The following is a 24,560-nucleotide window of genomic DNA, read 5'->3' as shown; positions in this document are numbered from 1 at the left end:
CTGGTTGGGTGAAATGTGGTTTTCAACAAAGAAAGAAGATGGGGAGACCAAATCAGTCCATCTGTCACTGTTTGCATCTGTGACAAATCTGGAATAAAACCTGGAGGTAATGTAGTACCATCTCTTTCTGTGAAGGTGTCCGTGCTCACAGACATTTCGTCACTGCCAATTTGACCACTTGCTCCAGGCAGCTGTTGGGGCAGTTCAGTATCTTCTTGCTGATCCTTCACTAGCTCTTTTGTCAGATTGAGAAACACCTATGGAGCAAGAAAATATAAAGGAAAATTGGTCCAAATGACTCCATTTACCAAAACAATAATCACAATGCACTCTCCTACTTTGCAGCTGTAGTTGGTGCAGCAATTGTGAATTACAACCTTCTTTCTATTCCCTTTGTGCTCTGTGAGAGAAATTCACTTTTTTCCAGTACAAAATTGTTGTTGTCCAGCTTCTTGTTACCTACTGTCTCTCTTCTGCTGCAGCAGTGGAAACTTAAACCTTTGCAGTTGCCCCCTGGACTCGCCTTCTCCTAACAACCTGTGACTACTGAGTAGGCGTAAATGAAGCTGCATTTAAGCTCAGGCCCTACATAAATCTACTCCTCCCACACCCACACAGTGAGCAGCGCACAGACGGCTCTCCCTGCATGGCACCAGTGAAGAAAAAAGGAGGGCTGTTTCCCTGGGATATTTTCCCCTCCGGCCTCTGACAATCCTGGCTGCCTCCATGCTGGGACTGTGCACAGTCATGGCACCCAAGCTGCACGTGGTACATGCTGTATAATTCATTCTCGCTGCCTTAGGAAAACACCTTAAAAGCAAGCAAGAATTTCTGAGCAGAAAGGCAACAGTCTCCCTCCCTCCTTTCTGCAAGACAAGGGTCATCACTGCTCATCATTTACTTTTTGTTTCTGATGCAACTAAATGTTTGTGTTTATTAGATCAGAGATTTCCCATGGGAAGAAAGGTGCCTGTGTTACTCCATGATGCACGAGGTGACTCACTTGTGCAATACAGCCTCTGTGCTGAAGTTCAGCATTTAGATGGTTTGCTAATCCCCCGCTGATGACTGTATCTGTAGACAAATCCACATTCATGGGGACCAGGAAAATGGTTCAAGAAAAAACACCCCACTGCCCCCTCTCCTTAGTCTATCTCCAGAATCTAACTTTCTGGGTGAAATATCAAAAAGGTGATAGCAAGGTGAGAGAGTGGTACACTTTGTACATTACTATATGTACAGATTTATGAATACATCTACACACTCACATGTTCGTAAGTATAACACAGTGATCAGCCAAACTACTTCTTCCCCTGCCTGCCACTCCTACATGCAAAACATGCCACCGTCTAGCCCAGAAGGCAGAGCTAATGTTTCACTACATCGAACCCTGAGTTCATACCTCTTCCACGGTTGTGTTTGAAATCCCGTAGCAACCAAGGTGGAGATCACTCAAGCTGGTATCAAGGGCTCTGAGAAGCGCCTGGTAGGCCCCTGAGACTGTGGACTTGAAGGGAGGAAGCACGTACACGAGCTCTCCACCAATATCCTCCTTGAGATAAGCCTCTGGGAGGTGGGACTGGATCAAGGTAGTCACTGCTGTGGTGTCACACTCTTCCACCATGTTCTGAAAGAGGAAAACACTCTGCGGTCACTGAGAGGGCTGTGAGGTCAAACCTTCTAGTGCAGGATTTAGCTCAAATTATATCCCAGACCATCATCGGTAGGTGATCTCAGTCCAGGTATGCAACATTTCAAGGTAAATATCAAAAGGAGATGAAAGGGGGTTTCTGGTCCTTGAAGAGGGAGGTCTGGCAGTGTGCTCACCTTGGTCCACTTGAGACCTTGCCTGGTCTCGGAACAGAGGAAAATCCTAGCCACAAGAGGGTTTTTAGGTGTCATCATCACAAGATGACACCTGAACTTGGCTGCCAGCACAAATACACTCTTTTCCTGGTGAAAAACAGGGCTTGCACATGGGTCTTTTTTCATTTTCTTCATCTATATTGCCAGCAATTTGGAAAAGGGGCTGATCTCTTATGGTATCTGCACATGACTCTGTGTGCTGGGGCTACCAACAGCAGTGCAGTAAATGCTGTCAAGAGCAGAGTTCCCCCCTCCTTGTAAGCAGAACGTTTTGCCTCAGGCCAGATACTATTGATGGACTCTTCCCATCTGCTTTATTTCTCTGAACTCTAGAATTCACACCCTGCACCCGCCCTTGCCTTTAATCCTCAAGGAGACCCTGCTCTTCAACAAAGCAGAGCATTGACATTCCTGTTCTCCAAGGGCCACCACAGAGGCTGGTCCGGTGACCCTGCTGGAGAGCCTCCCTCTGCTTCAAGGGACTCACAGGCCACACCACACCTTCTATTAGCATCTCTCACCAAGAAACAGCATGCTCACATCCAGATCCTCAGTAGTTCTTTGGTACCACTACTGTCCTTGGATCTGCCACTCAGCTCCTACATCCCTGCTGGCCCCTCTCAGCCAGGAAGCTGCTGCGAGCCCTAGCTCAGCTCCATGCAGGTTTGCAAACAGGAGAAACTCTGCCTCTGCCCCCAGAAGTGCCTGCAGTGGTGACTGCGTTCATGGGACACGAAAGGGAGCTAAGGCCCAGCAGGGGACGGAGGATAAAAAGGACTGCATCGTGCACCTGGGATACAGGAGGCTTGGGTTCAGACTTCTGCCTTGTCTGTTAGAGCTTTAAGGTTTTGTGTAGAGGGGCTGAAGCTAAGACTCCTGTGTTCAGGGGAAGTCTCCATATAGGCTGTCTTTCTCAAGGAAACTTACTTATAAAAAAACCCATGTGAATTCCAGCATGGGACAGGCAGAGCGAGCTGGAGAGCAGTGTGCACTGTAACCCAGGTATCTCGGTGGATGAGGTATAAGAACAAATGATCTTACTGGCAGCCCAAGGAAACAGTCCAGCATATTCTTGAACCTGTGTGGCCAAACCCAAGAGTTTCAACCCAAAACACATCCCACTTTCACCTGGGCATAAAGTGATTGAATAAAAAGTTATTCCATGAAAGTGAAATTATACTGGAACAACCATTCCAGTGCAGACATCCACGACTGAGATGAACCTTCTTCAGCATGCTTCAGTTCTGTGGGACACTATGACGTGCCTCCTTTCTTCCTGCCATACAACCGATTCAGTTTCCCACCCAAATTTTGGACCAGCTCAGACACAAACCTTCTTTTTTGTGAGCGTCAGGTGGTATCCATCGCCAAACGTGTCCTTGAGGTAGAATGGTGAACCACAACATTTGAGCCCTCCCTGCTCTAGGAAGGCAATTCGGTCACTCAGAACTTCTGCTTCATCCAAGTGATGTGTTGACAGAATGATGGTTCTGCCTGGAAAACAGAAAGCTGATGTCAGCCACCACAGAACAAACACATGCAATTACGTGAGACAGGTGAAAGCTATGCTGAATGAGGGGACACAGAGTATCAGGTGAAAACAGACTGCAGGGGATTTTTGTAACTATTAGCGAAAATATATGAAAGGCAACATTAAAGAGAAGCCGAAAGTTACTATATTGTAAATTGTGTATTATGGGAAAGTTACTTTTCAGATGACACTGTGAATTTACAGCAACCAGCCAAGATGTACCCAGAGGGCCTGCAAAATCCCAGTGTCCCACAATTCATTCTCTGTGGTCTCCAAAACCCACAGTTCAAAGCCCCTGATACTATATTTGCAAAAGTGACCCAAATCACCTTTGCCACACTGGAGAGTATCTCATCTGATCACGATACCTTTTTTATTCTTGGAGATAATTTCCCAAATACTTCTCCGAGAGCACGGATCCACTCCTGTGCTTGGTTCATCTAGTATCACCACCCTTGATCCACCCAGGAGAGCGATAGCTATAGATAGCTTCCTCTTCATCCCCCCGGAGAGGGAGCCGGCTAGCTTGTGACGATGGCTGTACAGTCCTGTCTCCTTCAAAGTCCTTGAAAACAAAGGAAAAACAGCCCCCAAAGGTTGTCCTTCATGCACCTTTTAAAGCATGGAAACTGAAAATACCAAAAAAACCCGTAACTGCAAATGAAAAACTGCTCAAGTATGGACTGCTCTACTGAATGGTCACAGTGCAGGGAGATGATTCACCCTGTAGCTCAGTCACTGGGATTTTAATTTAAAACATTTTTTAGGATGTTTTCAAAGTTTCCAACTGACAAGTCAAGGTTAAAGGCTCAACCTCATCAACTGAGAACACCAAGATCCAAATTCCCTGGGATGTTCTGTCTGCTTCACTTCTCTGCAGAACCAATAAAGCCAACATCATCTTTCTGACTGGTTGATTAAATCTCTTTCTGGGGAAAATTGTAAAGCAGCAAGGACTAGACCCTTAGGCCTAAAAATTCATCTCCAAAGAATTGCCACAGAAGCCTGTAAACCCCCTGGAGAAGACACATTGTTTTCTTACAGCCACAGATGTCAATAAATTCCTCTGGTCATTATTTGAACTCTATGCTGGATCAGCAACGGTCCTCAAAACCATTAATCTGAGCTTTGCAGTGGCAATGGCACTACCACACAATAATTTTGACAGCCCTCTCTCCCTTCTCCAGCCCTGCTATTTTTGTACCTCTTCACTTCTTGGTAGAGCTCCTGTTTACTCCAGTGAGGGACTTTGATGTACCCATAAAGCAGCAGGTGTTCCTTTGTGGTGAGGTAGTTAAAGAGCACGTTGTGCTGCATACACACACCCATGTTCTTCCTGATAACTTCCTGGTCTGTCCTGATGTCTTTGCCATACACAAAGATAGTACCCGATGATGTAGGGAACAACCCAGTCAAAATAGATCTGAAAGGGAAAAATGAACAGAAAAGGAAGTTAGAAACAGGAGAAAGCCATTTTTTTTTTTTTTTAACATGGTCCTGTACCTATCATCACTTTCAGTGTTTCCTTACATCACTATCATGCTTCTTCCAGCCCAAGACCACTGACCACTGCTTCTTCTGCTGTCTAACCATGCTTTGGCAGAGCAGGGGCCAATTCACATCAAAGGACATCCTCACACCCCTCTGCGGGAATGCGAGAGCAAGTACCAAGCTGACACGCTGAACTCTGGCTACTTTTCACATGTACTTTTGTCCTCTTCAGCCTTCCTCTCCCCAAGTCAGACCATTGCATGTCTGTCCCATACATCAATATTCATGAATGCCCTTGACTTCCAATTTAATCACTGGGAATTCATATAATGCAGTTACTCTTCATTCTTTGAGGTTTGTCTGCAGTATGCAGACAGCCTTATATTGCTAACCACAACAGAGATTGAAAACCACATCTTCATCTTACTAACCACATCAGAGCATGGAAACCTGATTTCACTGCCATTATTAACAAGAAATGGAAGAGGATTTCCAGACGAGACACTTCCCAGTGGGCAGCACTTTCATCTAGTTCAAGCAAATAATTACCTGCCTAGCAATACTCAACAGACTTGAGTCAAACACTGTCTGCTCAGAATAACTACTTGCACATTATAGGTCATTTTTGGTGCTGTCCTGCAGGGACTAAAGGGAGAAGACGCATCTCAGACTTCCCTTCACCCTCCCACAGCCTCTCTCTCTCCTGGGACTTTTAACCATCATTAAAAAGGAAAGAAGTAACTTGTGACCTTACTCAGGATTTGAAGCCTGCATTAAGTTTCAAGAAGCCTTTACAGTTTTCTGCATATCACCTTTGCCTACACTTTGCAAACAGGATAGGAGATGAATTGATAATAAACTGAGATGCAGTACAGATCTGTCTTATTGTTTTTGGCTCTTCTGAGGCTTCTATTTATCAGCTTAATGTTGCTTTCAGAGTGATGCACGTATATATCAGTGGAGAAATCAAGTTCTACAGGTCTGTTTATAGTGCTGTTACCTAACAACTCAAATAATAATTTATAAATGGAAAGGCTGAAAGGCCAGTGTATTAACTCGCTGCCATTCCAGCCTAGCCAACACGAGTTTGTACAGCTGAAGTGTACCTTTATTACACTTTCTTGCTAATACCACGTCAGCTTTGGTGTGTGTGCAAGCTACCCACAACTTTCAGAACAACCTAACCCTAGGCACCAAAGCATCATGGAACAAAACACTAAAACAGTTGCTGTGCTGTGTATTACAGGTATCCAACCAGATTTAAAAGCATATTACTGAGCAGAAAAGAACCTTTAATTCTAATAGATGGACTGCTGAGGTCATCCATGAACGAGATAAAGCTACAAGAGAAATCTGGCTTAATGAAGTACCTTATTCAGTCCCCCAGCACTGCACAGCCCCACTCACTCTCTCCTTCACCCACTCATGCCCCACAATATAAAAAGAGCAGCTTTAAAGGGTACACACATGGTTGTAGTTTTCCCAGCTCCGTTGTGTCCCAGCAGGGAAGTGATATTCCCTTCATAGAAGTTGAGGCTGAGGTTGTTCACTGCAGCTTTGGATCCATAAACTTTTGTTATGCCACGGAGGGAGACTCCCAGGGTGAGATCAGTGGGCTCTGGTTCGAGGTGAGGCGGGGGGGCACCTTTGACACCAAAGGGAATGGTGTTACAGTTACAGTTACTGCACTGCAGCAGGTGTTTGTGCTACTTTTTTCACCTCAGAGATAAGCAGAGCTTTTAAAAACAAAATACAGCAAAAGTAGGTGCCTTTCAGCTAGGAACACAGAAAACATTTCACAGGATCTGTATAATTTTGAGCTCTCTGGGATTTCTCCTTTTTACTTCTGCAGCTTTTAATAACTCCTGACAATAAGCATTAATCACTTTTGAAAAGGTCTCATATTTAGATGTTTCAGAGCACCTAACTTAATTTATACAAAGCAAGCACAGAAAATCAGAAGGCATACAGCAAAACGACCGAGTTATTTTCAGTTAGGTAAAATCAGCGAGTTTTTATGTGTGATCTCAGAATATTTTACAGGCTAAATATTTAAAGAGAAGAACAAAGAAGCACACATCCCTTTTGCCAAGTAGAAACCTGTACTTTCTTGCCAAAACAAAAGTGCATTTCTACACAGAGCATTGTAGACTGAGGTATATGCATCTAAGGTAACTGCCCAACTACAACACACACAATACGCATGTGAAAATCAGTACTGGATTTCCACACCAAATAGGAAGAACGCATATAATTTAAAAGCCAAATCTCCTTTCACGTAAGTAACAGCTTCTAATTTTTCCTGTGCTACAAAATAAGGATCAATAGAGAGAGGTGCTTTCTACTTATGGTGTCCCTTTACAAAATTGGCTTTGTTTACCTAAAATGTGAGTATTGCTACCCCAGCTAGCATTTACATACATATCTTATTGTTGAGGGTGGCTTCTTTCCTCAACATCAGCCTGGTGAAGAGAAGGCCTCCTCGTTTGTCATTCCAGAAGGGGAGGTAACTGTTATATTCGAACCAGTAAGATGGAAGCAATGGGAAATACCAGGGAGCAGCCATGCCATATCTACCTGCAAGGAGAAGAGGAATCTCATCCAGGTATCTGTTTCTGAAAAAGTGTCACTACTGGGGTGCACTTAAAATAGCAAAAATAAACTCCACAGAGATCTCCCCCCTCGTGTACTAGACACATATATTTTCATACAATGAAAGTTCACCTGATTGACACAATAGGAAGCATTCACTAATTTGTTATTCTGAGTAACTCCATAGCTGGAGGGCAGGAGTACTTTACATCTTCCACTGGGTAGATTTCCGTATGCCAGTGGACTGCTTCATTAGGTGGGGAAGAAAAGCAAAAGACAAATGTACTGGCTCTTGCCCAAGGCAGGAATTACTTTTTGAAATCAAATGATATAAGTAACACGACATAAAATCACTCAACTGACAAATTCAGGCTAACATGTTCTGTTCTCGTTTTCACCCTCCAGCCCACAAACATATCCTCGCATGTCCTTGGCTTCAGCTTCTCCAGGAGAACCATGTCATAAGCAGAGGAGCCCTAATTCTCCCTTGCTCTGCTCTGTCTCAGTTTCATTAATACTCTCAGACATCCACATCTTTAGTCTAGAAACAGAGTTATCCTCTGTGTGTAGACTTACTGCCTGAACCATGGAATCAGCCAGTGTTGTGTTCATTGTTTTCAAAAAGAGATGGCGCAGCATCAGCCTCAATGCTGTGTCTTCTTACCTGGGAAAACATTCCTTATATACCATCCCAGGATGAAGTAAATGAGAGAGTCTATTAGAATGAGCCAGCACATCCAGCCAAAGGAAGTGTTGTCTCCAATCATTGGGGACTTATACATGTTTTCCCACTGCAGACCTGCAGGAAGGGATTTAGAAATATGAACAGAATCCATATTAGTTAACGCAATGTTATGACCACGGGAGCTCACAGCCTAGTTTTGTCTGCAATGAACATACCTATGCCCTGTGCTTCATATCGAGCAATGTATTGACTTGCATAACTGAATGCAGTTGGAGACAACAGACTCTGTGGAATAAACAAAATTGAAAACAGAGAACTTAGGAAGTAGTCTCAAAGAGAAATCAAGTCAGTCAACCAGTCAGGTACCACATTGGCTTGGTCCAGTAGCCAGAAAAAAGAGCAGGTTGTGTTTTTTCCCAGCAGTCGCAAAGAGCACTGCACCAGACTTACGACTTCTTCTAATGTCTCCTTAGAGCCTGCCTTTCTTTTGCTTCCGCACCCAGGACCCAGCTTCCTCCCTCGTAAAGGGCTTTATTTGAGGCTTTTGAAATACAGCAGTGGTTGAGAATTACCTGCCATGTGGTTAATAATTTTACCACTTGCATTAACAGATGTCCTTTCCTGAATCCAGTGACTCAAAGAAAACAAGTCTGGCTTCTGGAACCTAATACCTACCTATTTCTACCCTTGGTAGGAAACAAAGCTTTACATCTATTTCCATAGCTAGGAATCTGAGAACATTAAACTAAAGGATGAGCAGAGCCAGCAATAAGCGGAGCCAGCCCTCCTTCACAGCCCTGCTACCTGAACTCCTTACTGAGACAGACTTATTTTCCACAGTGGTTGAAAGGAACCCCATTCTGCTTTGCAGTTTGAAAGGGCAAAGCACATAGCTCAAACTACTCTGATTCATCTGGCAGTGAGAATTCACTAAAATTCTACAGGTAGTGCTTTCAGTTACGGGACACAACTACTTCCAAGTCTCCCTCAAACAGGCCATGGCCAACTCTCCTGCCATGCTGTCATACTGTTACCACCCACTGATGCAATTTAGAAAGGCACCCAACTCACGTACATTTGTGACACAAGCTATAATAAGAGCTGAAGTTTATCGAAGGTGCGTGTCTACTTCCACACATACGTTCCCTGTTATTGAAAAACAGAACTTACCAGTAGGCTCTTCACAGAGAAGCTCAAATGGTTCTCTATGACGAGCAACACGATGAAGGGGAAGAAGGTGAGGATGTACACAAGGCTGCCCACCAAGGCTGCGATGTTGGTGTTATTGAAGAAGACACTGATGAAGTAGCTCATCGCTATGATGGACAGGCTGTAGTCCATAAGGTACAGGAACAGGAGCACTGTGTTTGTTTTGGGAAGGATGTCACCCACTTTTAGAACAATGATGAGGAAGGTGACAGTAATTAGAAGGAAGATGGCACACTCTATGAACCAGGCGATGAAATGGCTGCTGGCATTAACACCCATCATTTTCATGTACTACAGAGAGAAAGGTGAAAAAAAAAGAATCACAAATGACAGCTGTTTATTAAGAGATATTTCTGCTGATATTGAACTGTTTCTTTTTTCGGCTTCTGGACAGGGAATGCAACCAAGCCATGCTCTTTCATACTTTGGCATACTGCATGCTGATAAACAGGGAGAAAGCATGCACTCATTTCTGGAACGCCCTAGGTTTGCAAAACAGTCTATTGCAAACGAACAGCACAGACAGGATCTGCAAGTGTGAAGCATCACAGCCCGCAGGCTCCAAAGCTGCTTCTGGCCTTAGATTTGTGACTTTCTTAAAGTGTTTTGGTTATTTTTGAAAATAATGCTAATTGATCCAGTGGCTTGAGTGTAAAAGCTCTTAAGTATCTTTGAAACAAAACCATTTCCCACACAGCCCCAAGACAACAAATAACAGCTAAATTACAATGGTTATAAGGAAGCAGTACTAATTTGTATTAGCTAATGACCAAGTCCACTTTTATAAACCTGTAGATTTGTATTGATAAACCCAAAAGAAACTACAGGTGCTTGTCTTCTTGTAGATTATTACCTAAAAAGATTACTGACACCTTGGTTCTTAGAGACAGTGAAACTGGGTTCCCTAGAGTAAGGGGCTGTCAGCTAGCCACAGGGGTTCACTCATTTTCAATCTCATCACAGTTCATAGAGTGCCCTTTCTTGGAATTGTTTTTGGTGAATCAGTATTTGTTTCCATGGTATCGGATAAAAAACAAATCTGCTCAAGCATTTGTTGCTTGCTGAAGCTTAGTTTTACAAAAGTTCTTTGCTGCTCATCTCTGTTGATGGTGTTCACACTGAAAACCTGAGTTAATTTAATAAATTCCCTATGTCTCAGTGTCATTTATTTTCCAATAGACAACCTGAATGAAGAACTTCATTTCAGAGGAGCTGATGTAATATGTAGCACCTCCTGAAATATTAAGTATAATAACTTCAAGGATAGGAAATAAGTCACTTTTCATGTCTTTGTCCCCAATAGGCATGACTCAAAGTCAATTTTTAGAGAGCTTTAAATCTTCAGAAAACTTGTAATTTTCTGAGGTCCCCACGTTTCCAGTGATCAGAACTGCAAAGCACTATTCTCACCACTTGAAGGGCAAACGCCCTGCATTTCTATGGTTTTGAGCTTGGTTACAATGTCAGAATTCAAACATTGCAGGTCAAACAATAGGTATTTGGAATATTATTTTCCTTAATGCTTGTTTTGCTCCATTTAATATTGCACATGAAACATACTACCCACTAATAAGGAAAATCTGTTTATAATTTTGCATGCCCCAGAAAGTTTCACCGTACCTCATAAAGCCTCAGATCTTTCTCTTGAACAAGTGTTTTAACAAAATCAGCTATAAACAGCACCCAGGCAGCCATCAGAGCAAATGGAAGAGAGTAGGTCACGCTGGTTAAGAACCTGTAAAAGGCAAATGCAGGCTTTAGCTGAATACAAAATGTTCTGGGGATTAAGGCTTTATGCACAATATATTTTTCAGAATAATACTTTGGCACAGGAAAAGACATGCTTATATTTCAAAACGTAGAGTGTAATTAATAATTACAAAAAAGGCTATTTTGCCATTGCATCAGATTTTCTATTCACGAAACTCCTGACTGTTCAAAATCTTTCTTTCTTTTTTTAAATTACCGAGGAATTTACAGATGCATTCTCAGATGTTTTGCTAAGGAGCACCCCTGGCAGAAGCAGGAACTGCCCTGGGCAGTGGCATCTCCTGGCTCTATGATGGGGTGCATCCCATTTTGAAACATCACAGCAGCCAGCCATAATTCTCAGTTCTGTTAATAGATACAGTGGCCAAATTTTGTTATCACACCATATTTCCTGGTGCCACAGTGGATATAGATGCCACCCCTCAGTTTCTAGCCTATTACCCCATGGGACAGGTATTGCAGATCCAGGTCTACAACATGGGCTTCACAATTCTTGCCTCCTCACTTCAGTTAAAACCTTCCTCTTGTGCCAAATGTGCGCAGAAAAAAGACACCAATGGCCAACACTAAACTTGCCTTTTGTGATGGAAAGCAAGTTTTTATAGCAGGAGATTCTCTTCATTGTATCTAGAGTGCTTATGCTTTCCTCCCTCATTTCTAAATCTGTCTTTTTATAAAAAAATAATCAGTGTTATTCTGGGGAAAAGTTTAACATACAACAACAAATTAATATGATTGCATTTGTTTTTAAATTTTTTTACCTGTGAGGCTGAAAATTTCCCATGAACTAGCACCTTCAGGAAATGCTTCCATGCAAACGAAGCCATTTTTATAAAGAACAATGAAAAGGCATTTCAGGAGCTCTACTAGTTCTTTGGTTTTGGTTTGGTTTTTGTTTGGGATTTTTGTTTGGGGTTTTTTGGGGTTTTTTTTTTGGGGGGGGGGGTGTTGCTACCATCTTGTGCATGATCTCTAAGCTGTTAAAAATTCAACATTTGCCATCACCTTCTGTGTAATGTTATAGATATTCCCTTCTTTTCCCTACAGGATGGTAACTATGCAATAACAATTGATAAACAGTCATTTTACGATGACTTCTACCGGATGCAAATCCAAAGCCTTTAGGCACTTTAATAATTGAGCAAACTCACATCCCTCTGAACCTGGGGTGGGGAAGGAAACCCAAAGGCAAGTGGTTTTCTCAGCAGCCCAAGAACAAGACAAGGAGCAGATAGCACTGTAGTAAATGCCTCCAGCAGCCAGTTAATTACTGTACAAAACTATCTCACAGCAATAATTCAAGTCTTTGCTGCAAGAAGTTGACACTTGGTTTGAATGCTTGCTGCCTGTGTACCTGCAGGCACTTTGCATGCTGCTACCTTGAGAAGAGATTACAGGCGTCCAGCTTTCTTAAGTGACAGGCTAACACAGGAGATTAATGGGTCTGCTGTAGCTCCTATAGCTATAGCTCCCATAGCTAAAGCTCCCAGATGATCTTGTAACTCATGCAGTAGACACACAGGCTTTTCAACAGAATGAGCTCCCAGGTCTAGTCTGTACTGTTGGTCCATGGGAGACCCTCATGTCAGGGTGCAGCGACCATCCGACCTACCAATACTATTATGCTGAACATCCTTCACTGCTTTCTGATGGACACTGAAATCCCTTCCCTGTGTGTTTTCCAGCCAGTTTGGCCACCAGCTGTGGTCAGGGTAATAACTCTGAGGAAGTACCATGTTGCCAGCTTTCCAACACAGACCAAAATTGCCTTGCCAGAGGGGCAGGTCCTCAGCTGTGAGAGATATGCTTCTCTCTATTGCCTTTGGCAGCGATGCAGTTTATACTAGCTGCAGATCTGGCTCAAGATGAGTAGAAAGGAAGATGATCCAAAACTTTTTGATCAGCTTCACCATTCAAAACTTATTCCGGTCCACGCACAGTCCAAACTGCACTGCTCTGTATAACAGGCTGTTAACCCTGGCAACTCAGCGCATCAAAAACGTCTCTGTCCTCCCTCATTATTGCAGAGATGAATGGTACAATTTCATCCTCCCTCTTATCCTTCTTAAAGCCATCTGAGAGGCACCTGTATTGAGAACTATTCACTACACTCTGAACATTAGCTAAAATCACTGGAATGAATAACAAATACCACAGCTGGATAGCAATCGCTAGGAACAAAGCTCATAAACCTAGGGGCTCTTATTTTGCCCAATACATACATTTTTTAAGTTCTGCTGCATTGTTTGCATGTAAACACCTGCAGAAAAGCCAACACTCATATTTAATCCAAGGCCTGCCAACCCCAGTCTCATTTCCACCACGTGTAGTAAACCAGGGACAGCAAATTTTACCTCCTGTAAAACCTATAGTTACCATGACAATTCAGGTACATACAGAGCACTGACAACAAAAGAGTAGGCAAACTCAACATAGACCATTTATACTAAAGTCAAAAATTCCCTCTTTTGTTCAGACCTGTGGAAAAAAAAAAAGCCTTGCTACAAAATGAAATTATTTCTATGCTATGTGACCATGGTATTAAGGAGACCAGCGCAGCTGGTGAACTCCACCAGTCAGACGAGATGAGCTCACACAAAGCGTAAAGGCAAAAGCCACACAAACTTACATATCCTTGTTGTAGCAGGGGTAAGGCATGGCCTGGACTTGAACAGCTATTTCCTCTGGATTCTTGCCAGTCTGTAATTCAATAATGGCTCTTTCAATGCTGTCCTGGACATAAATAAACGCCCGGCTGTAAATCTGGCTCTGGGAGGTGGAATTGTGCGGGCCCACTGTCCAGATGCGCTCCCTTATTCTGTTGGTGGTTTGTGTGATCCTGCTGCTCATGCGGATGGTGTAGTTCAGCACAGGAGGGAGGGCCAAGTCCCCGTAAACCGAGCGTCCAGGGCTGCTACGGCTTGAAGGCAGCTTGAAAATGATACCTTGGAAAAGAAAGGGAAAAGGCTTTCCTTCAGAACCGACAGCACAGGAGCAGTACACAGACACATAGGAATGCCTCATTTTTATTTTCTACATTACAGTCCATCATTTCTTTCTTTGCTGCACAAATAATGCTGATGGATAGGCTGCTTCTTGAGGGTCTAGAAGTGGAAACTGTACATCACTGCAGCTACTCGGACTTTCAAATGTGACCAATGATTCTGGGTGCAAAATACACCCCCAGAGCCTTTAAATCTTTTCCCACTGAGCATTCAAAACCCAAAGGCTCTCAGTGTAACCTGTATTTGGAAAAATCTTGTTAACACGGGCTGTCAGATATCTGTTAGGTATGTCACTCAGCACACGCACCTCTCATGAACATGCCCAAAGTTACTCTATCAATAGAGCTCATATAGCGATGCTGTGACATAAAAACCTCAGGAACGTGGTGGTGAAAACTGTTCATGACCTACACACATATTTTTGTGCCCACACAAATTCCTGTAAAGTTGAGATGTTTAAGAATATAAAAACTTTGCAAGTTCCTGTTAGGAAATGGCATGCTGTGGATACAATTTGACAGACAGGACTTTTGTTCCTTTAAAATGTCTATTTGGGTAGAGGCAATACCACAGTAGTTTTTCTCTCCAGAATATTCTTCCTGATTATTCCATATATAAAGCATATGATGGAATGGAGGACAAATGTGGAAGAAAACTGCTTTTATGGGAAAAGACAAATATTATCAGGGTCTGAAGTTCCAAGAAAAGAAAAAGTTTCTATCTACCACTCAATTATGAGGTATAAAACCAAACAGGTCACAGGACTTACAAGTAAATCTTAATTGAGGAGTTATTGGGCATTCTTTAAAAATTAAGACACATTTCTAGCTTTCAAATTAGTATAAATTCCTAGTCTCTAGTCCCTCCTTCCCCTCTCTGTGGTTTGAACTGAAGCTGCAATCCAATCCCACAAATGTGAAAAGTGTGACTGAGAAGACCCAATGTAACATCGCAGCGTTTGGCTGGAACATCTCAAGAGCTTTATGACACTCTAATAAATTGAACTGTCTCATATTTGGACTCAGTGACCTTAAAGGTCTTTTCCAACCTAAATGATTCTATGATTCTGCAATATCTTTCTTAATTAAGGCATCTTTTCCCACACGGGCCTGAAAGAAGGCAGCTGTCATGAAGATCTCCTAAAGGCAGTGAAAATTCATTCCATCTGAGAATTAACCAAGAGTAAATACCAGTTAACCAAAATCTTTCTACACAGATAGCAGAGGTGTAAGAGAAGAGGAGGTATAAAAAGGAGTGTAAAACTGCCATGAGGAGGTATCAGTGTGCAGGTCCTACACACACTGCTCAAAATCCATTGTTTGGTGGGAGCTGTGACCGCAACAGTTGCCAGTGGAAAGCCAAACTTCTTACAGTGGATTCCCACCCTGCACCAGGCTAACATTAATTTACAGGGGGATTTGAGACTGCCACATACTTGCAAAAAGCTCGTTCTTCAGAAAGAGCTCTTTAGCCACCATTTCCATTTCCTCCAAGTTTCTGACTGCCTGAATGCGGTTAAATGAGACACAGGAGGACACATTTACAGCAAGGGTAGCGAGTGTATTCAGCTGATCGACAATGTCAGCGTTGTTCTGTAATTCCAGCCGAATATCATCTGAAAAAAACCCACAAAGAAAACCAGTAGCATCACTACACACAGCAAAAAATCCACCACATCATTCTGTATTAGACTAACAATGACAACAGAAAGGAAGAAAAAACCCATCATACTAAACATTAAGTGTAAAATACATTTCTGCACTTAGCAGTGCACTGAAGGCATGTTGTTGACCCAATTTTTATGTTAATCATTTGTAATATGCTCGTGAGTTTGCCTTTGGGAGAATGCCAGCAATGGGATGTGACAGTCATCCCAAATCAGAAGTTGCTACTATCCTGCTGAGGTTTTAGACTCACATATGATGCTCACCATTCATTCCACATCTTATGGGTTTTGATGTAATCAACTTGTCTGTTGAGCTGCTCTGTCTCCGGGGAGAATGCGCTTTATCCAAGCACATCAAGGGAAAGTTATGTCTGTTGTGCTGACATGTGTGCTAAACCTGATAATGCAGTTTAATAAAGATGCTGCTGTTTCCTGGCCATTTTAAAAGGTGACTGCACAATGCAGTGTAACTAATATGGAACAGCTGCTGCAGGCATGATGATTTTATGGGGAGTTAAGGCAGGAGATGCCACTCATGAAATGACACTGGGGTCATCACAAATGGTATGTAAATATCCTTCTGACTGCAACAGACTACAATGTTTTGTGGGTTTTGCTGGCGTAACCCAGATTTATGTTGACATGTACGGCCACTCATTGAAAAAACGGGTATGAACAACAAGACCAGCTAGGAAGGGACTGTGATCACCATGCTGTTCACTAACAGGGGATGTATCCATCCACCCAGCACCGCTGTCAGTTGATGCTTCCCACACTGCATATCAGCAAGTCTCACCTTGAAGGACCCCACGCAAGACCACCAGAGAACAGCAGATTCCAGCAGAGTATCTCCTGTAATGATGCCTCTGGCTTCATCAGCCCGGGTACCTTTATCTGATCTCTTGCTTTTCTGCTCTGGAAAACTTTTAAGTTGAACCCTGATGTGATGCAAGTGAACTCTCCACAACATTTCCCAGCAGAGTCCCAGGTAGCTCATTTGAAGTCATAATTATGGCTAAACAGTGTCCTCCAGTGGCCACACTCAGCTTCAGAGATTCCCATCCTACCATCCCTTCAACACTCGCAAGAAGCAATTCTTCATACAAGCCCTTTGTTTTCTAAGACTCTTTGCCCAAAGACCGTAAGATTTTTGAATCACAGCTGAGATTGCCTTGCGCTGAAGCATCTGATACTGGCGAGAGGAGAGCAGTACCAGAGGATGGCTAGTTTGGTGACTCTCGATCTCCCAGACGTGAAGTACAAATAAGAGGGTAGCACATGTGGACCAACTTACCCAGTTTGTTTATTTGACTCAGCAGTTCAGCTGCATCCAAATCCACCATCATCTTGATAAAAACCTGCACAAAGGGATTCTGCAGAGTGTTCTACCAACAAGCAAAAAAGAAAAAGCATTAGTTTGACCAGAAGCCCCTTGAGCTTATTCGGTGTATTTCTAAAATACAACAGACCAGCTGCTTTCACTGAGCCTTTGTACAACCCTCTCCTACTCCTTTCCTGACCTTCTATATTTCCCTCTGTGTATCAGGATGGGGAGAAGTTAGCAATGAAAACTTCATACTGAGCCCTCTGAGTCCAAGCTAGTGTTTCTTGGAGTCAAGAGAGGATGTGTATTGAGTCTCCACTGGGCACTACAGTCCCACGGAAAAATCACGGATGGATAACCTTTGTTATTCTAAAAGTGCAGTAGATTTCAATTGTGTCTGTTTTAAGTCCTGTGAACAGAGCCAGAGCACAACGGGTAGGCGACCAAAATTTAGCTTGGAGACCAGCAGACAGATTTTTGTTTGGCTGAATAGTTCATTATTCCACCAATGAGTGCAGTCAGCAGAGAACATTTCATTTCACTTTTGCATACTCCACTCTGGATTTTCTCTCAGTGCCATAAAAATCACAATGAATTCCAGCCACTGAAATTAACTTCTAATGCTTTAGAGTTCCAGAGATCTCATTTTCATAGTTTCATAAGAAAAGGAGACAATTTTTACTGCAGAGAATGGAAAGCAAGTGCGTGAAACATTACAGCCTACTGCTTTCTGTACCCAAGCAAGGCTAGGCTCCTTAGGAGGGGAAAAAGAAATTTTATTTACATTCGCTGAGGTACAAAGACATCTTCTAGCTCTTACGTGTGTACCCAGAGCTACATGCTTATTATAGATATTGTTTCATTTTCTGAAAAAGTCATTTCTTGCCTGGTCTTGGCTGGCTGGATCACTCCATCAAGCAGAAAGTTAATTTACAAACTGAAGAGCATTCCCTGCTCATCTTAGCCCTCCAGCAGGCCTCAGCACGGCCAGTGTCAGGGAGCATATTACAAACAGATCATTTCAGAAAGAGGATTTGCATGGAAAGGTGTGTCAGGAGTATTTCTGTTAAGGGAACAGGCAGGAAGGCACAGAAACTGTGAAGTCCAGAACAAAAGCCTGAAATGGGTTTTCCCCAGCTGACCCAAGATGTCCCTGAGGTCCCTGGAACCCCAGTTTATTTCAGTGAAGAAATCCATCCTCCCAATTCCCTCCCATGAGAGAGACAGGGAGGGCAGAATCTCATACCTTGATCATCGGAACTGTCTGGTTTAACTTAGTCAGTGAATGCATGATGACAGGAGACTTCTCCAACCACTCCTGGGACTTTAGGGCTAGATCAGCCATCTGCTTCAGGGTTGCGTTAGACTACAGAAAAAGCCCACAACATATAAGAATTCATTTATTAATTACCTTACAGCTTTTAAACAATAAATAAATCAATAAAACAGCTAAGACCAAATTGGATTTTTCTTAGCACCCTATCACCACTTGGCACAACGCCCCTTAACACACTGAATTTGGATACAAGTAATTAAAAGTACAGCTTTATATGTGACATTTGGAGCATAACTTGGATATCAGCTTTCCTTCTACCACTGGTTGGCTTGCAAACAAGTACTGGTGTTAGCATTTGTCTTAAGAGACATCTCTCTATTACTGGCAAAAAAACACCCTACATTTAAAAAATCTTATTATAAATACTAGACCAAGAGCAACTTTTTGGAGTCAAAGTTTATTCAAAGACAAAAGATGACTCAAATGACCAGCAATGCAATGAGGAAAAGATAATTTGACCAATATTCCCAAACAGTTACAAAGTAGACTTCTGCTTCTTAGAGAAACAAGCCCTAGTTTTTATCTAGTAATTTATCTAGTGCTAGATATATTACAATCTTTTACAGTGGGTGTATCCTGATGTACCGTAAAAACAGCCATACCTTTCTCATGATTGCTCGAGTTTCTACGGTATCTGGCGTATAAAGGATCTTCCCAAGCACCATTGGTTTTAAAAAAGACCAAATTAAAGCTCCAGTTGGGGTCTTGACCAGGTCCAGGTAGAAGGATAAGCAAAATGGTGCTGCAAGGGGAGAAAAGCAAACAGACCAGACATGAGAAAGCTACCAGTGTATTTTTTCCCATCTACCCAGTTTGTTGCTGTGTCCAGCAAATTGCTTCAGAGCCCTCTTCACTGACTGACATAATGCATCTTGACAAAAACAATCCACCCCCAAGATCTCCTGTTGCTGAACTCAAGTCAACAAAAGTCTCACTGTTTGAGCCAAGATTCTTTGCTTGAAGGTTAAATGGAGTTTTGTGAACTTAGAGGAGCTAATAATGTCAGTACAGTCAGAAAAACTACACATCAAGAAAGAGCAGTGACCTGTCAAGCCCTAAGACCAGATCATCAACAAATGGGAAAGTGTGCAGTGTCAAGCACTGCTCTGCTACATAGGCTGTCTTCCTTTTAACTTTTATGGAAATAAACCACCAATAATTAGGGCAGTGCAGATCTTCAGCTAGCATAAAAAATGAGCACTTACAGCCCTCCAGAGACATACAGGGGAACAGCTCAGCACTGGATCTCTCTGGAAGCAGTAGAGTTTGGCTCTGAAATGTTTTTGCCTTAAGGAGAAGGCAGACTTACTGGAGTCATGAGGAATCCCATATTTCCTCATCATCTTTTGGACATAGACATCCTCCACAGATGAACTATTGCTTACAGAGTCTCCAAAATCTGGAAGCAAGGACTCAAAAAACAGGGGGGTGATCTCTTGATTGCAGAGAACTTTTGACATGGACTTAAATGTGCCACGTGTTATCCTGAAGTTGTTCGGTTTAAATAATGCCTGCAGAAAAGACAAGATGCAAATAAATCCCATTCTGAGAGAAAAAAGAAATAACAGAATCAGAAGGCAAGGACTGAACATTTTTACACTGCTTTGTTATGAGAGATTTGTTCCTACAAAAAAAGGGACTTTCCATGGAGATCATATGCCTTTTTAGCTAACCTCTGTTAGCTTCCAGGTATGTCATACCAGTCACTTCCAGGTATGAGATCCAATGTGGGAATTGCCTATAATGTGTCTATAGGGATTGCCTATAATGTGTGCCTGGTGACACATGTCCACCCTGGGTTACAAGACAGAATTTGTCACACAGATGTGTACATCCCCTATCCCCATCTAGTTCATGAATGCATGTGGGTCTGCAACGCACAGGCAAAGTGATTACCAGAAACAATTCCTGTGATCTATGCTGTCATTGACTATGGACCAGAGAGGGATTGGATCCACTGCTGGATGAGGCGAGTGCAGCCTGAAGTTACTGCTGTGGTCAGAGCAGGACTGGGTTTGCACTGAATGTTTTGGTCAGTCTTGAGGCTTTGGGTGTAATGTAACACACTAAAATGACAGCACACTTTTGCTGTTGACTTACATGGTTTTGAATAGCCTTTAGTGGGCAGTTCTCCAGTTGTTTCCACAAGCTGACCTCTTTTAGTATGTTCTTGGAAATGTACCTTCCTTCAAGATAGTTGTTCATCCCCTGCATTTTTTTTTTCCTAGTGTCCCTCCCACAGCACATGGTCCTTGTCTCCCCTCCATCATGAGCACATGATGGTCCCACTGCTTCAAATCAAAGCTCTCCCAGGAAGGCAACATCTAAGTTTGTTAGGATTCTTCTTAGAACACTGCTGCTTTAAAAGAGAATCAGTAATCTATGATTTAAGGCACCTTTGGCTTCTAGGGTAAGAAATTACTGTGGAAACTGTTCTAGTGGTGTTTTGCCTCCAAAGTGCATGGAAACTACGTGTACCTTAGTCAGTGGCACGTTTCTAGACTGCCGGAGCTTTTTCAGTGAATGAATAGCTTGTAGCAATGGATCAACATCAGATTCAACCTGGCGTCTGAAATATTTCATTTTTGTCAGAAGGCCTAACATCTTGTCCACGGGTTTCTGAAGTTCCTTAGGGAAAAGCATCTACAAGAGACAGGAAGAAAACCAATTCTGATTAGCAGGAATCTGTGTGCACATGCATGTAACACACCCATAGAGTGTTAATTCCAAGCCAAAGACTGAGGGATTTTCAAAACTGTTGGGAGGCTTAGGGAGCAGATGTCCCACGGGAAATGAATGGATTTGTATTCCCAAGTCCCCAAGTGCTTTTGCAAACCACTCCCCTGAACACTGCATATTCTGAACAGTGCATGTTTCCAAACACTTACATTTGGGAAATGTGTATCAGATACTAGCTGGGTTATAATCTGAGTCTCTAAGAGGTAACATTTTGCACAACATAGATGTCAAACACTGCAAGTGACTTTTGATCTGAGCCGAACTGCTTAGCATTCTCATTTAATAACTTTTCTTCTCCAGATCACTTCTGTAGCATTTTAAAATATGTATTCAATAGGCACTTCTCCATGAATGGTATTTATACATGTTATTTATATAATTGTGTGCATGGGATATTTGAATCATTTAATAACTTGGCAGTGCCAACTAGATTGGGAAAATAAATTTTACAGGACTTTTGCTAGGGCTTCTCTTCTCAAGGAATAAAAAAAATTAGCCCAGTGCCTTATTTTTGGGAAGCCTGAACTCAGCTGGGAATGTTCAAGAGGTTGTGACAGCATATAAATGATACTAGCAGATAGGGAGGCATTTAAAGTAGGTCCAGTGTCTTTAAATGAGGTTTGCTGGTTTACACCAGCTGGGATCCTCATTTATATCCACACTGTCACAGCATGGATATGCAATAAAAATGACTGCATGAGCAAAGCCTGATCTTTGGCTTGTGTAAATCAGCATAGCTTCTGGCCACTGCAATGATATTTTATGACCTTTCAGCCACTGCGTGCAGCAAAGACTACAGAAAGCACTCTACAAATCCAACACTAACCTTGTATAAGAAATTGTAAATGTCTAAGTGTCGTAACAGAGTGACCCCCAGGATGTATGTCTCACGGGTCCTCCCTGAAAGAGAGAGATGGCAGAACTCCTCTGCTACTGTTTGCAGCTGTGGGTCAGCAGGATGGCCGCTACAAGACTCCAGCTGGATGATCTGAGAAATGAGCTGTGTTTGCACAAAGTAAGAAAAGATTTGTTAGGGGGTAGACTGCTCGCTCCAGTATGCACGGATTAATCTTGCCTTGCTGTTGTTCTTTCCACAGTGTCATATTTCAACGCTGAGAACCAGAAAATGCCTACCCATTACTCCCTCTCCAAGGGACAAATCCTATGGATTGTGTTTTACTGCCCAGCTTGCACAGTAGTAAAAGCTTTTGTGGTTTCAATTTCCCATTGACTGATGCATGTGAAGTTTGGAAAAGACCACGGTCTTTGGGTCTCAGTCCAGACAAGATGGCTGGGAAGGGGAAAAGCATCTGGAGCTCTGCTTGCACAGGAGGCTGAGGAAGGCAAGCTCATCTCTCATTATGGGAGGCTATTTTTAGACCCCGAGTGCTCTCATGAATTGTGGTTAGAAGTGTGCTTTTCCATCTGGACTGCAACCACGTCTCAGTACTGAGGACCCCACCAAGGACCCTACTCAGTCCTCATTAGCCAGTTCAGAGTAAACTGTGCCCTTGGTATAGACCAGAGCAATTGCTCACCAGGCAGTGCATGGCTGCTTACCAGCTACTGGTGACAGCCAAAGAGACCATATGGCTTTTGGTCTCCAATGGCTGAACTGACGTCAATGACTGCTCCTACTGCATTTCCGATGGCTCTTTTGATCCATAACATGCTATGCTGTCTATCCCTGTGGGATCATCTACCTCTCTCTGTGCTGTCGTGCATGCAGCGATCTGCTTAGCTGCATTCACTAACAAATTCTCGTTTTAATGGTCTGAGAGGTAGAAAGCAACAAGATCTCCCGCCAGGATGACAGCAAACTTACCTGACTGCTGTTTTCCGGTAGAGATGCTTCCAGAAGAGCATCAATACTGGCTGTGGACATTCCTGTTGTGCTTTTAAGATCCTCTTTGAGCCGGTCCACATTTTTGAATATATCTCCTAACTTTTCTGTAAAGACCAATGAAATAACAATTGATGTAACAGCCTTCTCCAGACATACAGCAATCTCAAACACACAGAGGGGACTTCAGGTATATGGAAGCGTGGTACATCACTGCTTATTAAAAAAAAAAAAATAAACCAAAACCAAAACCACTTGCAAAATACAGTCATATTGTCTAGGTTTTACAATATGTAGGCTGAAGCTGACAGCAAAAGGTGCTCAAATACAAAGACTCGGGACTTTCAGCACACAGGACTATTCGGGCTGTACAGAAAACAAAGGATGGTCTCTAGAGTTATCCTAGATAAAGGATCCCAGGGACATGGGACATGGTATATGGTTATTTCATTAAGATCACTTCTTCCTCTCAGCTAAGCAAGTCTTAGGATTTCCATCAGAAAGTATGGCACCAATGGCAATGTTTACCAACATTGTAAAGGAAATACAGAAAACTACCTTGCTTGCTAGAATCTGTTAAATTCTCTGTAATGTTCAACATAGAATTCAAAGTAGTCATATACCGAGGAACCTCTTGAAAGAAAGCAATTTCTGGTACATTTTCTTGAAACCTAAATTGGAAAAACAAAACAATCAACAAAATTGAGAATACAAAAAGAAGGCAAGAAGCCATTTCATCATTTCATAAATAAGAGTACTAAACCAGTCTAACCCAGAGGGAGAGCCTCACCACTTCATTTGTGTCTGGATGTTCGTGGCATCCCCAATCAGTATATTTTGAAGCTCTTGGGAGATTCTTCTGTGATTCAGTACGTTGGTCACAACTTGATTGCTCAGTTCAATAGCACGGAGGAGCTGCTCATGAGATTGACTTTGTTCACACAGTTCTCCAAAGCTAACATTTGGGAGATGGCAGATATGCTGTATTGACTTAAAGCTTTCATAGTCACAAAGAAGTGTTGTCAGATCCCTGAGGTGAGATATCTTTAAAGGAAATTTTGAAAAGGAAGACAAATGCACAAACACCAGTTAGATGACAGAATTATAAAAGGCAAGTTTTAAAGAGTCTAGCTATTCCTTTCCATTTTTTCTTTAGCGTTAAAATTTTAATATATATTTTTAGTTCATTCAAAAGTTCTCCATTAGAACAGTTCATAACAATCATGCCTACATGAGCTTGTAGCAGACCTGGCTGCACAACATTTCACAGGATCTAATAAACCTTGCAAGCCTCAACTACCGTTTCCCCTGCCCAAGACGCATACACAGCAACACTCCATTTGGACTTATTTTTTGACCAACTGATTCTCCCAGAGATCAAATAAATCTACCTTGTGCAACAGGTTTAGCCTTTCAGATACCATCTGGTCATCTCTACTACAGCATATAAAATGGAGCTGACAAGAAGCCAGGACTTCCGCAACTGCCACCCTGTGTAAAATT

General features: G+C 42.5%; 1 protein-coding gene across 1 annotated transcript in view; it reads right to left on the bottom strand.

Moving 5' to 3' along the window:
* ABCA12 (ATP binding cassette subfamily A member 12) overlaps positions 1-24,560 on the bottom strand; it is an 88,512-nt gene that overhangs the window by 26,941 nt on the left and 37,011 nt on the right. Inside the window, exons 13-34 of the mRNA XM_055718340.1 lie at positions 23,848-24,101; positions 23,616-23,728; positions 23,040-23,164; positions 22,041-22,214; positions 20,954-21,118; positions 19,785-19,986; positions 19,078-19,217; positions 18,386-18,505; positions 17,110-17,200; positions 15,585-15,764; positions 13,774-14,089; positions 10,995-11,109; positions 9,336-9,665; positions 8,381-8,450; positions 8,145-8,279; positions 7,310-7,465; positions 6,356-6,533; positions 4,602-4,820; positions 3,766-3,962; positions 3,200-3,360; positions 1,403-1,627; positions 119-257 (exon numbers count right to left, since the gene is read on the bottom strand). Of these exons, the coding sequence (XP_055574315.1) occupies positions 119-257; positions 1,403-1,627; positions 3,200-3,360; positions 3,766-3,962; positions 4,602-4,820; positions 6,356-6,533; positions 7,310-7,465; positions 8,145-8,279; positions 8,381-8,450; positions 9,336-9,665; positions 10,995-11,109; positions 13,774-14,089; positions 15,585-15,764; positions 17,110-17,200; positions 18,386-18,505; positions 19,078-19,217; positions 19,785-19,986; positions 20,954-21,118; positions 22,041-22,214; positions 23,040-23,164; positions 23,616-23,728; positions 23,848-24,101 (3,805 nt within the window). The remainder of the gene's footprint in view (positions 1-118; positions 258-1,402; positions 1,628-3,199; positions 3,361-3,765; positions 3,963-4,601; positions 4,821-6,355; positions 6,534-7,309; positions 7,466-8,144; positions 8,280-8,380; positions 8,451-9,335; positions 9,666-10,994; positions 11,110-13,773; positions 14,090-15,584; positions 15,765-17,109; positions 17,201-18,385; positions 18,506-19,077; positions 19,218-19,784; positions 19,987-20,953; positions 21,119-22,040; positions 22,215-23,039; positions 23,165-23,615; positions 23,729-23,847; positions 24,102-24,560) is intronic.

This window comes from Falco cherrug, chromosome 8 (genome assembly GCF_023634085.1).
Source record: "Falco cherrug isolate bFalChe1 chromosome 8, bFalChe1.pri, whole genome shotgun sequence".
Taxonomy (NCBI): domain Eukaryota; kingdom Metazoa; phylum Chordata; class Aves; order Falconiformes; family Falconidae; genus Falco; species Falco cherrug.
This window is presented reverse-complemented; position numbering and strand designations above follow the sequence as displayed.